This window comes from Chlorocebus sabaeus, chromosome 10 (assembly GCF_047675955.1).
Source record: "Chlorocebus sabaeus isolate Y175 chromosome 10, mChlSab1.0.hap1, whole genome shotgun sequence".
Lineage (NCBI taxonomy): Eukaryota > Metazoa > Chordata > Mammalia > Primates > Cercopithecidae > Chlorocebus > Chlorocebus sabaeus.
Genome location: NC_132913.1, coordinates 115116703 through 115128862, shown reverse-complemented (window position 1 = coordinate 115128862; position 12160 = coordinate 115116703). Strand labels below are relative to the sequence as shown.

The 12160-nt window shown below is 34.5% G+C and overlaps 1 protein-coding gene across 3 annotated transcripts in view; it reads right to left on the bottom strand.

Annotated features, from left to right (window-relative positions):
• Window positions 1-4589: 4589 nt before the first annotated feature.
• Window positions 4590-12160, bottom strand: part of AGFG1 (ArfGAP with FG repeats 1) — an 88918-nt gene continuing 81347 nt past the window's right edge. For all 3 annotated transcript variants that reach the window (XM_007966500.3, XM_007966501.3, XM_007966504.3), the window contains one exon: window positions 4590-11423. In XM_007966500.3, the coding sequence (XP_007964691.1) occupies window positions 11364-11423 (60 nt within the window). In that variant the 3' untranslated portion in view covers window positions 4590-11363. The remainder of the gene's footprint in view (window positions 11424-12160) is intronic.

Sequence of the window (12160 nt, the reverse complement as noted above, 5' to 3'; positions counted from 1 at the left end):
ATACATCACACCCCCCTTCTAGAAGACCAGTTCTTTCAAGGCACTGTGGTGGAGTGGTTCTGCATACCTACTCTCCAGCTGGATTCAAAGCTCAGTTCTGCCACTTACTTTACTTCAGCAAGTAAACCATCATTTCTAAGCCTGTTTTGTCTGGTAAAAAAGAAATCATACCTACATATAACATTGTGAAAATTATAGGAAATACTATTTTAAAATCACTTAGCAAAGTAGCACCAAATATAACACCTACTAAATGGAAGCTACTACGACAATGACATACAGCATTTAGTGATTTCTTCTACATGAGCAGTTCTCAAACATCACTGAAGTCAAAATGGTTCTGCATTTTCAAGTATTATTTCTTTTTTTTTTTTTTTTTTGAGACGGAGTCTCACTCTGTTGCCCAGGCTGGAGTGCAGTGGCTGGATCTCAGCTCACTGCAAGCTCCGCCTCCAGGGTTCCCGCCATTCTCCTGCCTCAGCCTCCCGAGTAGCTGGGACTACAGGCGCCGCCACCACACCTGGCTAGCTTTTTGTATTTTTTAGTAGAGACGGGGTTTCACCATGTTAGCCAGGATGGTCTCGATCTCCTGACCTCGTGATCTGCCCGTCTCGGCCTCCCAAAGTGCTGGGATTACAGGCATGAACCACCGCGCCCGGCCCAAGTATTATTTCTTAATAAGAAAAAAAAATTCAGTATCTCTGGCCTGCTAGAATTTGCAAGTTTCTCTAACATTTCTTAGTTTAGAATACTAGAAATCTTATCTGGAAGGCCTGCTAATTCCTCTCTTCTCTCCTTATTTGGGAGACCTACCTGTCAGGCCTCTGAGCCCAAGCCAAGCCATCACATCCCCTGTGACTTGCACGTATACACCCAGATGGCCTGAAGTAACTGAAGAATCAAAAAAGAAGTGCAAATGCCCTGCCTCACCTTAACTGATTACATTCCATCACAAAAGAAGTGAAAATGGCCGGTCCTTGCCTTAAGCGATGATAATATCTTGTGAAATTCCTTTTCCTGGCTCATCCTGGCTCAAAAAGCTCCCTCACTGAGCACCTTGTGACCCACACTCCTGCCTGCCAGAGAAACCCCCTTTGACTGTAATTTTCCTTTACCTACCCAAATCCTATAAAACGGCCCCACCCTTATCTCCCTTCGCTGACTCTCTTTTCGGACTCAGCCCACCTGCACCCAAGTGAAATAAACAGCCATGTTGCTCACACAAAGCCTGTTTGGTGGTCTCTTCACACGGACACGCATGACCCTACCCATATGCAGTAGGCAACTAAAATAGAAAGGCTGAAACAGTACTGTTCTAAAATTATATGTGTTCTAAATTTATATTCTTCTGTGATAACTTTATAGAAATTTAGTCTGAATTGATACTGATAACCGTAAACATTTTAAATGTTTAAAATCCTTCAAGGATTCCAAATAATTTTACTTGGTTCCTTCTTTGAAACATTTATAAACCTTAAAAGTTAATGCAGAAAATAGGGCAAATAATACTTGAATACAGGATGGTTGAGAAACTTGCAGAGCTAGTAGCAACACACACACACACACCCCACCCCCACACCCACCCAATACAGATTCAAGCATATCAAATCCCATGCAAAACACAAAAACAAAATATCCACAGACACATCACAGTGAAACACACCAAAAAAAAAAATACAAGTCATTTCTGTGTGTTTTACATACAGTGTAGGGTGAAGAAATAAGCTTTTAAGTCTGAATAACAACCAGTTCAACCAGAGAATCTGAATAAGTTATCCTTCACTGATTTTTAAAAAAATTATGCAACTAGAAGGAAGTTTAGGAGTTATCTAGATTTTTCGATCTCTAGATTACAGATTAAGTTATTCAGCCTAAAAGTTAAATGACATCATTAGCAATAGAAATTTCAGTTTGTGCCTCTGTAATCCCAAAACAATGAGATATAATGAATAAAAATGTAAATTTAGTTAATCCAATGCCTTAAACTTTTAAGACAATTTACAAATGAGAAAATGCAAGTAGAAAATCACGAAAAAAACCAAACTCACCAGTAATCAAAAAAAAAAAAAAAAAGAAAAAAATAAAGAATCCCCTGAAATTAGCAATCATTAAATAAGAACTGGAGTAAAAATGGCCCAAGTGCCCTTTTTGGTATTCCATAAATTAAAACAATCTCTTTAAATAGTAAGTTGAGAGAATGAAATTGTAATTGAAAATTACAAGCCAATAGTGTAATTTACAAATATTTAATTCCAAGACATAATCCAAATGAAAAGTTAAATTCAATTAATATTCAATTAACATTATGAAAAATGAAAAATGACCATAAAATCTACATTACAGTACAGAAGAGGAGACGTATCAATGTCCTTAAGATGTACACTGTTCACTCGGCAATTCAATTTCTAAGAAAACATGACTCCAAATCATGTGTACGGGTAAAATAAAAACACAGGTAAAATTCCTAATGTTGAAAATTGGAAATATCAACATCTGTCATGGAGATTAATTATGAGAACTCCATACAATGAAACTTCATTGGAAAAGAATCTGCATCTATATTTGACACTGAAAGAAAACCATGATATACTGAGGAAAAGGTTACAAAATAGTAAGCATAATATGATGCCATTCTGTAAGAAGTCTTTGTACTTATCCATAAAACACAATCCAGACATACTTATACCTGCAAAAGATTATAAACTTTTCTCTATTTTCAAACTCCTTACAATAAGTATGTATTTTCACCATCAGAAAAAATAATAAATGTAAATGTATTTTGTTTGGAAGAAAACTGATATGCAGGAAAAATTCAGTATTAATCCATTTATGCCGGAAGCTGCAAAATTCTTTTTGTGAAAAATTAGACCTTGGCAATGACCTTGAGCAGGATATAAATAACTCCCACAAGCTTAGCGTTCCAATAATGGAACACTAGGCATAAATGGGTTAAAAATTAACTGGTTATGATTACAACAAAATATTTCACATTGACAAGCAGCAAATGTGGAAGGAAAAAACCCCAAAGTTGGAACATTTGGTGTAGGAAGGTTATGAGTAGTCCTTACAGCTTCCAATAGTGCTTGTGAAACAGGTGTTTTTTTAAAAAAATATCCATACTCATTAAAACTGCTAGAATGAGGAGCTTCAAAGTAGGGATACAATATTGACAGGAAGATTAATTTTAAAGTCAGAATTCTACTCCTGCCACTTAGTAATTAGCTGTGCAATCCAGGCCAAGCGAACACTTGTGTTTTCTTCTGACAAATACTGCCTTAAAGGGTTTTTGTATCCATTAAATGGGATCAATTATGAGAGATAAATGGCACAAGTTGGTGATTTAAAAATCGTCAAAGTTGCTGACACTTGGCAATTTTTATCTACAAAAACGTTTCATATGTTCAATCTAACAGCTCTTATTTTTTAATTATTATTATTTTTTGAGACAGAATCTCACTCTTGTTGCCCAGGCTGTAAGTGCAGTGGCGCAATCTCAGCTTACTGCAACCTCCACCTCCCTGGTTCAAGCGATTCTCCTGCCTCAGCCTCCCAAGTAGCTGGGACAACGGGCACCCGCCAACCATGCCTAATTTTTGTATTTTTAATAGAGATGGGGTTTTAACATGTTGGCCAGGCTGGTCTCAAACTCCTGACCTCAGGTGATCCGCCCGCCTCGGCCTCCCAAACTATTGGGATTACAGGCGTGAGCCACTGAGCCCGGCCTAACAGCTATTATTCTGAAATGTTTAATTCCAATTTCCAAAGCATTACTAATTTAAACACATATTCCAAATGGCTGTGGAGAATCTTGTTTTGAAAGAGATCTCATTTTAAAGTTGGAAAAGTGGAATTATCTGAATTTCCCAACCCAAAGCCAGTTAACGGCAGAAAAGAACACGGGCAATTTGACTCTGGTATAGTACTTTTCACAGAGCCCCAAATCTTGAGGTCAGCAAAAATCATCAGTATACCACTTGAGAAAAAAATATGAAGAAAAATAATTTGAATAGTTTCTCATTAAAGAGGCTAAAACAAACATTAGTTCTCTCCTTGTCCCCCACCCTCGGGTGGTGGAAATACTCATTGATTCTAAGGAAACAAAATTTTCTTCTGTTCTGGTGATGGTTAGTGAAAATAATTTAAACAAGATGTACAGAATAACCAAGATGGACTCATAACAAATAATAGTCAGTGACCACTACAGGGAAATAAGATTAGGGATGTGACACACACAGTTCAGGATTTACCATCTAAATTTCAACAGTGGTAAGGTAAGTAAAATCCCATGACAATGTTTTCTTAAAACCAACTTATATCAATGTGTACTCAAGAAAAAAAAAAAAAATCCACCTTTGAAGAAAAAATATTGCAAATTAACAAATAGATCCTGCTTTTTAAAAAGGAAGACTTTTTAATTAAAAAACAAAAAAATGGCAAAAGTTATTAATTAATGGAAAACAGGTTAAGCTGGAAGTCAATGCATGAGCTGCTTTACAGGAATGCATAATGTGAGTGACGAAAGGAAAAAATATTATTTCAATTTTCCAGATTTGATACTCATTTAAATGAAAGAGGCTATTTCCAAATGGTACACAAATTCAGAAGCCTTTATTTTGAAAAAAATTCTTCCAACAGTATTTCACAATGAACAAGAACTTAACCAAATTTATCTATCATACTAAAGTATTTCAGAAATGAATATTGATATCAGCCTGTAAGTTTTCATCCAATATTTAAAACCACCTCCTGAACTAAAATTGGTCTTCAAAAATCATGGTGTATTAACATTTTCCAAACATGCCCTGCTGACTAGAAGGTCCTATTACTCTTTCTTTTGAACTTCTCAGTAAGTTTCCTTGTTCGTTATTTCTAGGATTTAAAGTGCAAAGGTACTTTCTATCAGCTATTAGGACAAGTATTCTTCACTGAAAATAAACTTTTGCAGGAAACAAATCCTGTGCTTTACTAACAGCAAGGACATGTTAAGATATTTCTGGGCTCTAAACCATGAGGAATCAGAATCAGAACTTTCAGAGTAATAACTCACATTTTTTTCTAAAGCATAGGAAGCTAATTTTGAATAATGAACAAACATGGTTGTGCCAAAACAGATTTTGCCATAGTTAATTTCCACTTTCTCTTCTTAAAAATAAGGTATAGTCTATGCTAATATAGATAAGGAAAGGCACATACCAACAAACCGCAAAACAAAATATAGCCCCAAGCCATGCACTTTATTTAGAGTCATGAGTAGGGACAATGAAAAAATTAAGGTGCAAAATAGATGTGAACTTGCACAATCTTTCAATGAACTGACTGCCTTAATTGTTTAATTTAAAAGCATAGGATTTTTCATATATCTTCAGATAGTCAATTAGAGAGATTTTTTTTCTTCTTTAAATGGAAGAATTTCTTAAATGGAAGCACAAGATCATACCTACACAGCTGGTGAGCCTCAAAATAGAATGATGTCTACTTTATTAATAAAGTTTCCAGTCAGGCAGAATCAAGAGTAATCTTCATATATGCATAAGGATATTATCATTGTAACAATATATTTAGTAGAAAAGTCTATAAACAAATGTTCTCCCAAAGGGACATCCATATAATGGAATCCTGGAGACATTAAAATAATGAGTGAGAGCTGGATGTGGCAATATGGAAAGGCAACGAAGTTAAATAAGAACCAAGTCACAAAACTGAACATTTAAAATAAGGAAGAACAGGAAGAGGCATATATATAGTGAACCATATATAAAATGAATAACATTTCTGAAAGACTATACAAGAATACAAGAAATTATACACCTCTGGGGTGTGAGAATAAGTCACAGAGGGAGACATACTTTTTGACTTTATGCCCTTTGTGTATACTGCATAATTTTTAGAAATCATAAGCATATAACATACAAAAAACCTTTAAAGTCTTTAAAAAACCTGATTGTAACCAAAGCATTCTATGAAACATTGACTATATACGATTAGTTTACAACCCCTTGCTGCCTTTAGTTAATGATCATATAGTCAAAATTAGAAGGCTCCTTGGCATTTGCTTCCTCTGTCTCTCCACTCAAGATTATGGGAAGATGCTGAGAATTTAGAATTCAAATTTTACTCTCATTGCTTAAATTGTAACTTGGATAACACTTCGAGATTTCAGAGAACCAATAAAAAATTAATCTATGGGCATTTTAATCACCATCTAAAATATTTTATCCAGGATCATTGTATCTTTTTTTTTTATAAAAGCTCAAATCACATCATTCTCTTTTCATCAGCCCCTACAGCCCTGTGTTGGACAAGCACAGATTTCAAAAATACACTTAAATATACACTGAATTTTTTTCCACTAGAATAAAATAAGCAGAATGATATGCATTCTTGGCTACAGTCTTCACTGGAAAACACCACTGTCAGCCCAACCTTATACAACTGACTTCAAAATCAGACTAACATGTGGCATAAGAAGAGCCATTTCCTGCCTTCACTCTATATTCAGGATTTGCCAACTCAAAGGCCTTGAAAAGCATGTGAATGTTTGAGACTAAGAAAAACTGGGAGTGGTAAGCTAGTGGTCACCTTAAGAGCACATGCCCCATTTTAAAAAGTTGGATTCGGAGTGCAACATTTTAAAACACTGTGCTGGTCACACCAAACAGAACTGCAGACAGAATTCAGTGTAAGCCCTGAATGTGCAACCCCTGTAAGAGCACAATAATTGGACTTTTTAAAACCAAGGTTCACAAAACTTGGGTCTTTGCAGATTAAATACCTCAGGTGCCCAGTATATCTCTAAAAATAAACAAGTGTCCAAATGCTTGCCAAATGAATTAACAATATAAAAGCTCTTCAAATACTGGATATAATCATCAAATGACCAATACATTTAATTAATGAGTTGTGGAATTTTATGTCCTTTGCTGTGCTGGTTTGCAAAGGCTTGGGAGAGTCACTGGTTTGCTATCTCTTTCATCAAACTGCATTTAATGACATCAGATTGGCAGGTAAAATCACCATGAAGACAGTATTTATACCACAAATATTAGTAAACACTACAAAACAGGGCCTTTTTTCTTTCATGAAAGATGGTTGTTAAACATTCAGCAGCAGCACAACACTGGATTACATCGTGGTTATATATTCATTTGTTCACAACCAACCACATGAAAAGTTTAATGTCACTAAGTTTTAAAATATAAAAAGAAAAATTTAACTACTAATGAGGATGAATACAACAGGCTAATTTAATACAAAATTTAATACCATCTTTTAAAAACTAAATTTTAAAAGTGTATAGGCCACAAACTGTATCTTATTAAAGGTGGAATGCTTTACAAAATCAGAGTCTGTGATACTTCAGATGAGTCTTCAATTTAAAGCACGCTCCACTAGTTACCATATTAATTTATTTCTAAAGTTTAAAAAAAAAAATAAACTGTACTGATTTCATCAAATTACGAAAGGAATTCAAGTGATTAAAGTTTGTTTTAGATATACAAGATATAGAACATAACTTGTTCAGAATTTCAAAATATTAAGAATGCATTTGTACATAAATGTGACAGCATTTGAATCCAAATCTGTTCCCCAGAGCAAAAGCTGCCACTAGCTTAACCTCTCTATGCTTTGCTTCTTTCATCCTAAAAGTACGGGTCCACTGCAGGGATTGTAAGAGATAAAATATGAAAATCGTTTTGCAAATAACTATCTCATACACACCCCATAATACCACTGCTATTACTACCTTCAAGTAGCGTTAAAAAGTCTGCAATTTCAGTTTTTTTCACTAGCAAACAAACAAACAAAAAAACCCAGGGAGCAGTATGTTTGCCCTACAAGTAAATACTGTTCTAGAAATACACAAATTTAAAGTATAGTGGTTCTCAAAGAGTCTGGAGACCCTTAAGGGCCCCTACAACACTTTCTTTGAAAGGGTGTGAAAGGTCAAGCTATTTTCATTGTACTACTGAGACATTATATAGTTTTCATTCTCATGATCTCACAAGTGCACAGTGGAGGAGTGTGTGTATGCTGTGTAATTTTTAATTTAGAATGCAATATGAAAAAAAGCAATATGAAAATAGCAATATGAAAATTTCACTACTTTTACTAAGCCAGATTTTTTAAAATGCACAAAATGTAAAACAATGTTCCTGTTCTCATTAGTTTTTGTTCTGGAAAAGACATTTTTATCAAAAATGTTATTTATGTTAGCAAGTTATTAGTTTATTACTGTTATATTAAAATAAATGTTTTAAAAATATCTCAGTATTAATTTTAATACAGAGATATAAGCTAATTTTAATTATCAGAGATATAAGCTACATCACCAAAGCTGTTTGGGGATCTTCATAAGCGTTATGGTCCTGAAACTAAGATGCTCCAGAGATACTGGTACCGTGGTAAAGCAGCAGCCAGGTCACCCTCTCCATGCTGCCAATAGACGGGAACTTTACTTAAGTGGGTGTGTGTGTAGGGGGCAGGGAATCTCACAGGTAAAGCATGAAATGTGCTTTTACAAATTAACAGAAGGAATTATTTTAAGGAAGAAAGTGATAACCAAAACTCTATTTTCACAAAAATAGTAAAATATTCTCTATTTCAAAAAATGAGGAAAAAATGTCTTTAAATTATGTCAGAAGATTGCCATCCTGAAAAAAGATCTTTGCTGAACAGGGATACCTGCAGATACCTGAACAGGAAAAATGATCTGACTAAACCAGTAAGCCAGGAAATCTGAAGGTCTTCAGTCTTGTTACCTTCCAGGATTTTTTCTCCTTCTCAGTACTCAACATAATTTTGATGGTCTATATAAAACTAGAATAAATCTGAATGTAAAAGTCTAACGAAAGCTGATTTTCTTTAGTAATAAACAGTGAGTATCACGAGAAAAACCACTTTAAAGCTACGTCTCCTCTTTTTATTTTTTAGAGATAGGATCTCACTTTATCACCCAGGCTGGTGTGCAGTGGTGTGATCGTAGCTCACTGCAGCCTCCAACTCCTGGGCTCAAGTGATGTTCCCACCTCACCTCCAGGGTAGCTAGGACTCACAGGCTCTCACACCAACATACGCAAGTTGGGTCTCTTCTTAAACTAAACATTTCTATTTTATAAGTGATAAAGTCAGTAAGAGCTCCCATTTAATTACAAACTTCAATAGTTACCCAGAAAAAGAAATAGTCTTTAAAATTATTTTGATAACAACCATTTAATTTACTACTCAGGTGGAAAGCCTGGTACGTTATTTGGGTAATGGCCTGTAATTAGGTAGCCTAACTTTGTACACATGAATCAACTGGGACCCGATACACTTTAAAACAGAAATTCAAATATATTTTCCCTCAATGAAAAGGGCTGAGGAAGTCCTCCAAAATGCAGAGACATTTCAAGGCTACATCAACACACACCTGGACCTCATTTAATTTAATTCATTTAATTCTAAAAGAAGATGCATACTGCTCAGAAAAGGGGCAGAGATTTCCCAGTCATCCTGCTTATTAAAACGGTTCAGATAAACCACACTTTCAGCTAGATGTACACTAGACAGCAATGTTTTAACAAGTCTAAAACACTATACAGGTTTTAAAATACTATAACAACTCATTCATCATTGCAAAAAGGCATTCAACATGAATAAAATGTTTGAGGAAACTCATGTTTACCTCTTTTAATACCAAAGCTTTTAAAAAAGTTTTAATCAATTTAAGATAAAACTTTTAAAATATGTACTACATATCTGTGTATGCAATTTCACCTTTACTTAATTACCTAGAGGCATAATAAAGAACGATCATCAGATGATGTAGTATAGTGATGTCCTCTAGGCCTGCTAGTGGTCCTTACACTAATGGCCTTGGACAGTGTATGCTCCTCAGAGTTTTTTTCAGTCTCCTTCCTTTCAAGCCATCCCTTCTAAACTGCCAACAGTCTGGACAAGCAAATAATCAAATTTATTAAAATCTCTCATATAAACAAATGCATAAGCTCTAACACACAGACTCTGTGACTTATATGGGTTGCTCAGAGGCATTTTTTAAAAAAACGATTCCAAGTTTCTGAGTTGTGTTCGGTTTTCACGAGACTGCCAGATTACCTCTAGATGAAAGAGGCATTATTGTACATAGATACTTAAAGAAGTTCATTTGAATATTAACAAAAAAAATAACTAAACTTATTATCTCTTCCTTTAAAACAAAGTATTCCATCTCTTTAAGGTAACACTGAGTTCCAGTTTCTTTCCCCCAAAAAACAAACATAAAACAAATATCCTACAGATAATATCAGTTTGCCCAAAAAAAGAAAGAAAAAAAACTGAGGTGCAATAATGTCACAGTTAATGCATGTCAACTTCCAATACATTCAAAGACAAGATTTTTTTTTTTTTAAAAATCAATAGTTAAAATAGGCCTTCTGCAGTCTGAGAATTCAAGATACTTAGAAAAATTTGTAAATACACATACATGCAAATTCTTCATATATACAAATTTCACAAAATTAATAAGCTGCAAAGAAATTAGAAGGATTATAGTAAATCTGACAAGCTACATTTAAATGCTTTACCATTGGCATATTCCTGAATGTAGCAGTCATAGTAGTTTTAATAAATTTTCTACATGGCCTTGTTATAAAAAGTCACTAAGAAGTCTTTTAAGAATTCAAGATGTTCTCAATTCACTACTCATATTTAAGGCCACTTTGGTAAAGGCATTGCAGCAAGAACACAAAAACAATAGCATATTTTATAATATTTATTTTTTTCACCTGCAAACTGTAGCAAAACATGATCAGCTTTATTATGCAGACAGGTATCCCTCTACATTTTAAAAGAATTTAGGCATGTATAAATAGAAGAGCTCTTTAGAAAGGAAAAATTCAAGAATGAATAAAACCTTCCAATTTTGACTCTGTAACTTTCCAGTAGCAATGGTTAAAATGATTTTAGGTCATTCATTCCAAGATATATGACAGCACCTTAAAAGTGGCTGATCTATTTCCCCAGTAACATTTCTCACATAACAATGTGTTAAAGTTACAAATACTGATATGCACAAATAGCTAATTTCTAAGAAAAATATATACAGTACTGCAGCATAATGAATGTGGTATCTGCAATAACTTAATATTAGCCAATTTTAATATACATGATACCGCTACCCTTTTCTGCCAATTCACAGGTTAAAAGGTGTTACTGGAGCCCTCGGTTTTGCACATATTACCTGGTGTTTAATACACAATGCAGGCTTTTTAAAGACTTCTCTTGTGTTTAAAGCTAAGATCAGTGAAACAAGACAACAGTGCAAGAGGTGGAGAGATGTAATGTGACCACATAAAAGTTCGTTCCAGTAAATTGTCTATATAAGGCTATAAGAAAGGATTGGTTGATGAGCTTCCTGTTGGAAATTGTCCTGTTGGTGCACCAGTCTAAAGGAAAACATAAGACAAATAAATAAAGAGACAAAACTGGTGCATGTACAAAATACAGAAACATTAAACTGAACTTAATTTTATTTAGACTTTTTGGTTAAGAATTATTTTTTAAATTATTGGCAACAATATTTGTTATTGGCAATATGCTATATCAAACTACTATGTGTCTTTCATATCCATTATTTCATACAGTTCTTGTAACAGATTCTAAAAAGAATGTTAGAATGGTCTTAGAAAAGCACTTGTGATTCAAACAAAACTTCTGACTCTTAAGGCCTCTTTTTGATGTTCACTAATTCCTAGGGCCTCTCATAAAGTGTTATTTTGACAAGAAAGCAGATAAGTTTCATATTATAAAACAGCTGATCTACTGTCAATGCTTTGATTTGCAACTAATTTTTTTAAAAGGTCAGAAAAGGATCACACATAATGGCTCTGTGTCAATTTGTACAATCTTATGATGTCACTCATATCAATAGAACACCAAATACCATCTAAAAGTATTAACATCCTGCTATTCCTTTTTTTATTTTTATTTTTTTGAGACAGAGTCTCGCTCTGTTGCCCAGGCTGGAGTGCAGTGGTGCAATCTCAGCTCACTGCAAGCTCCACCTCCTGGGTTCACACCATTCTCCTGCCTCAGCCTCCCAAGTAGCTAGGACTACAGGCACCCGCCACCGTGCTTGGCTAATTTTTTGTATTTTTAGTAGAGACAGGGTTTCATCGTGTTA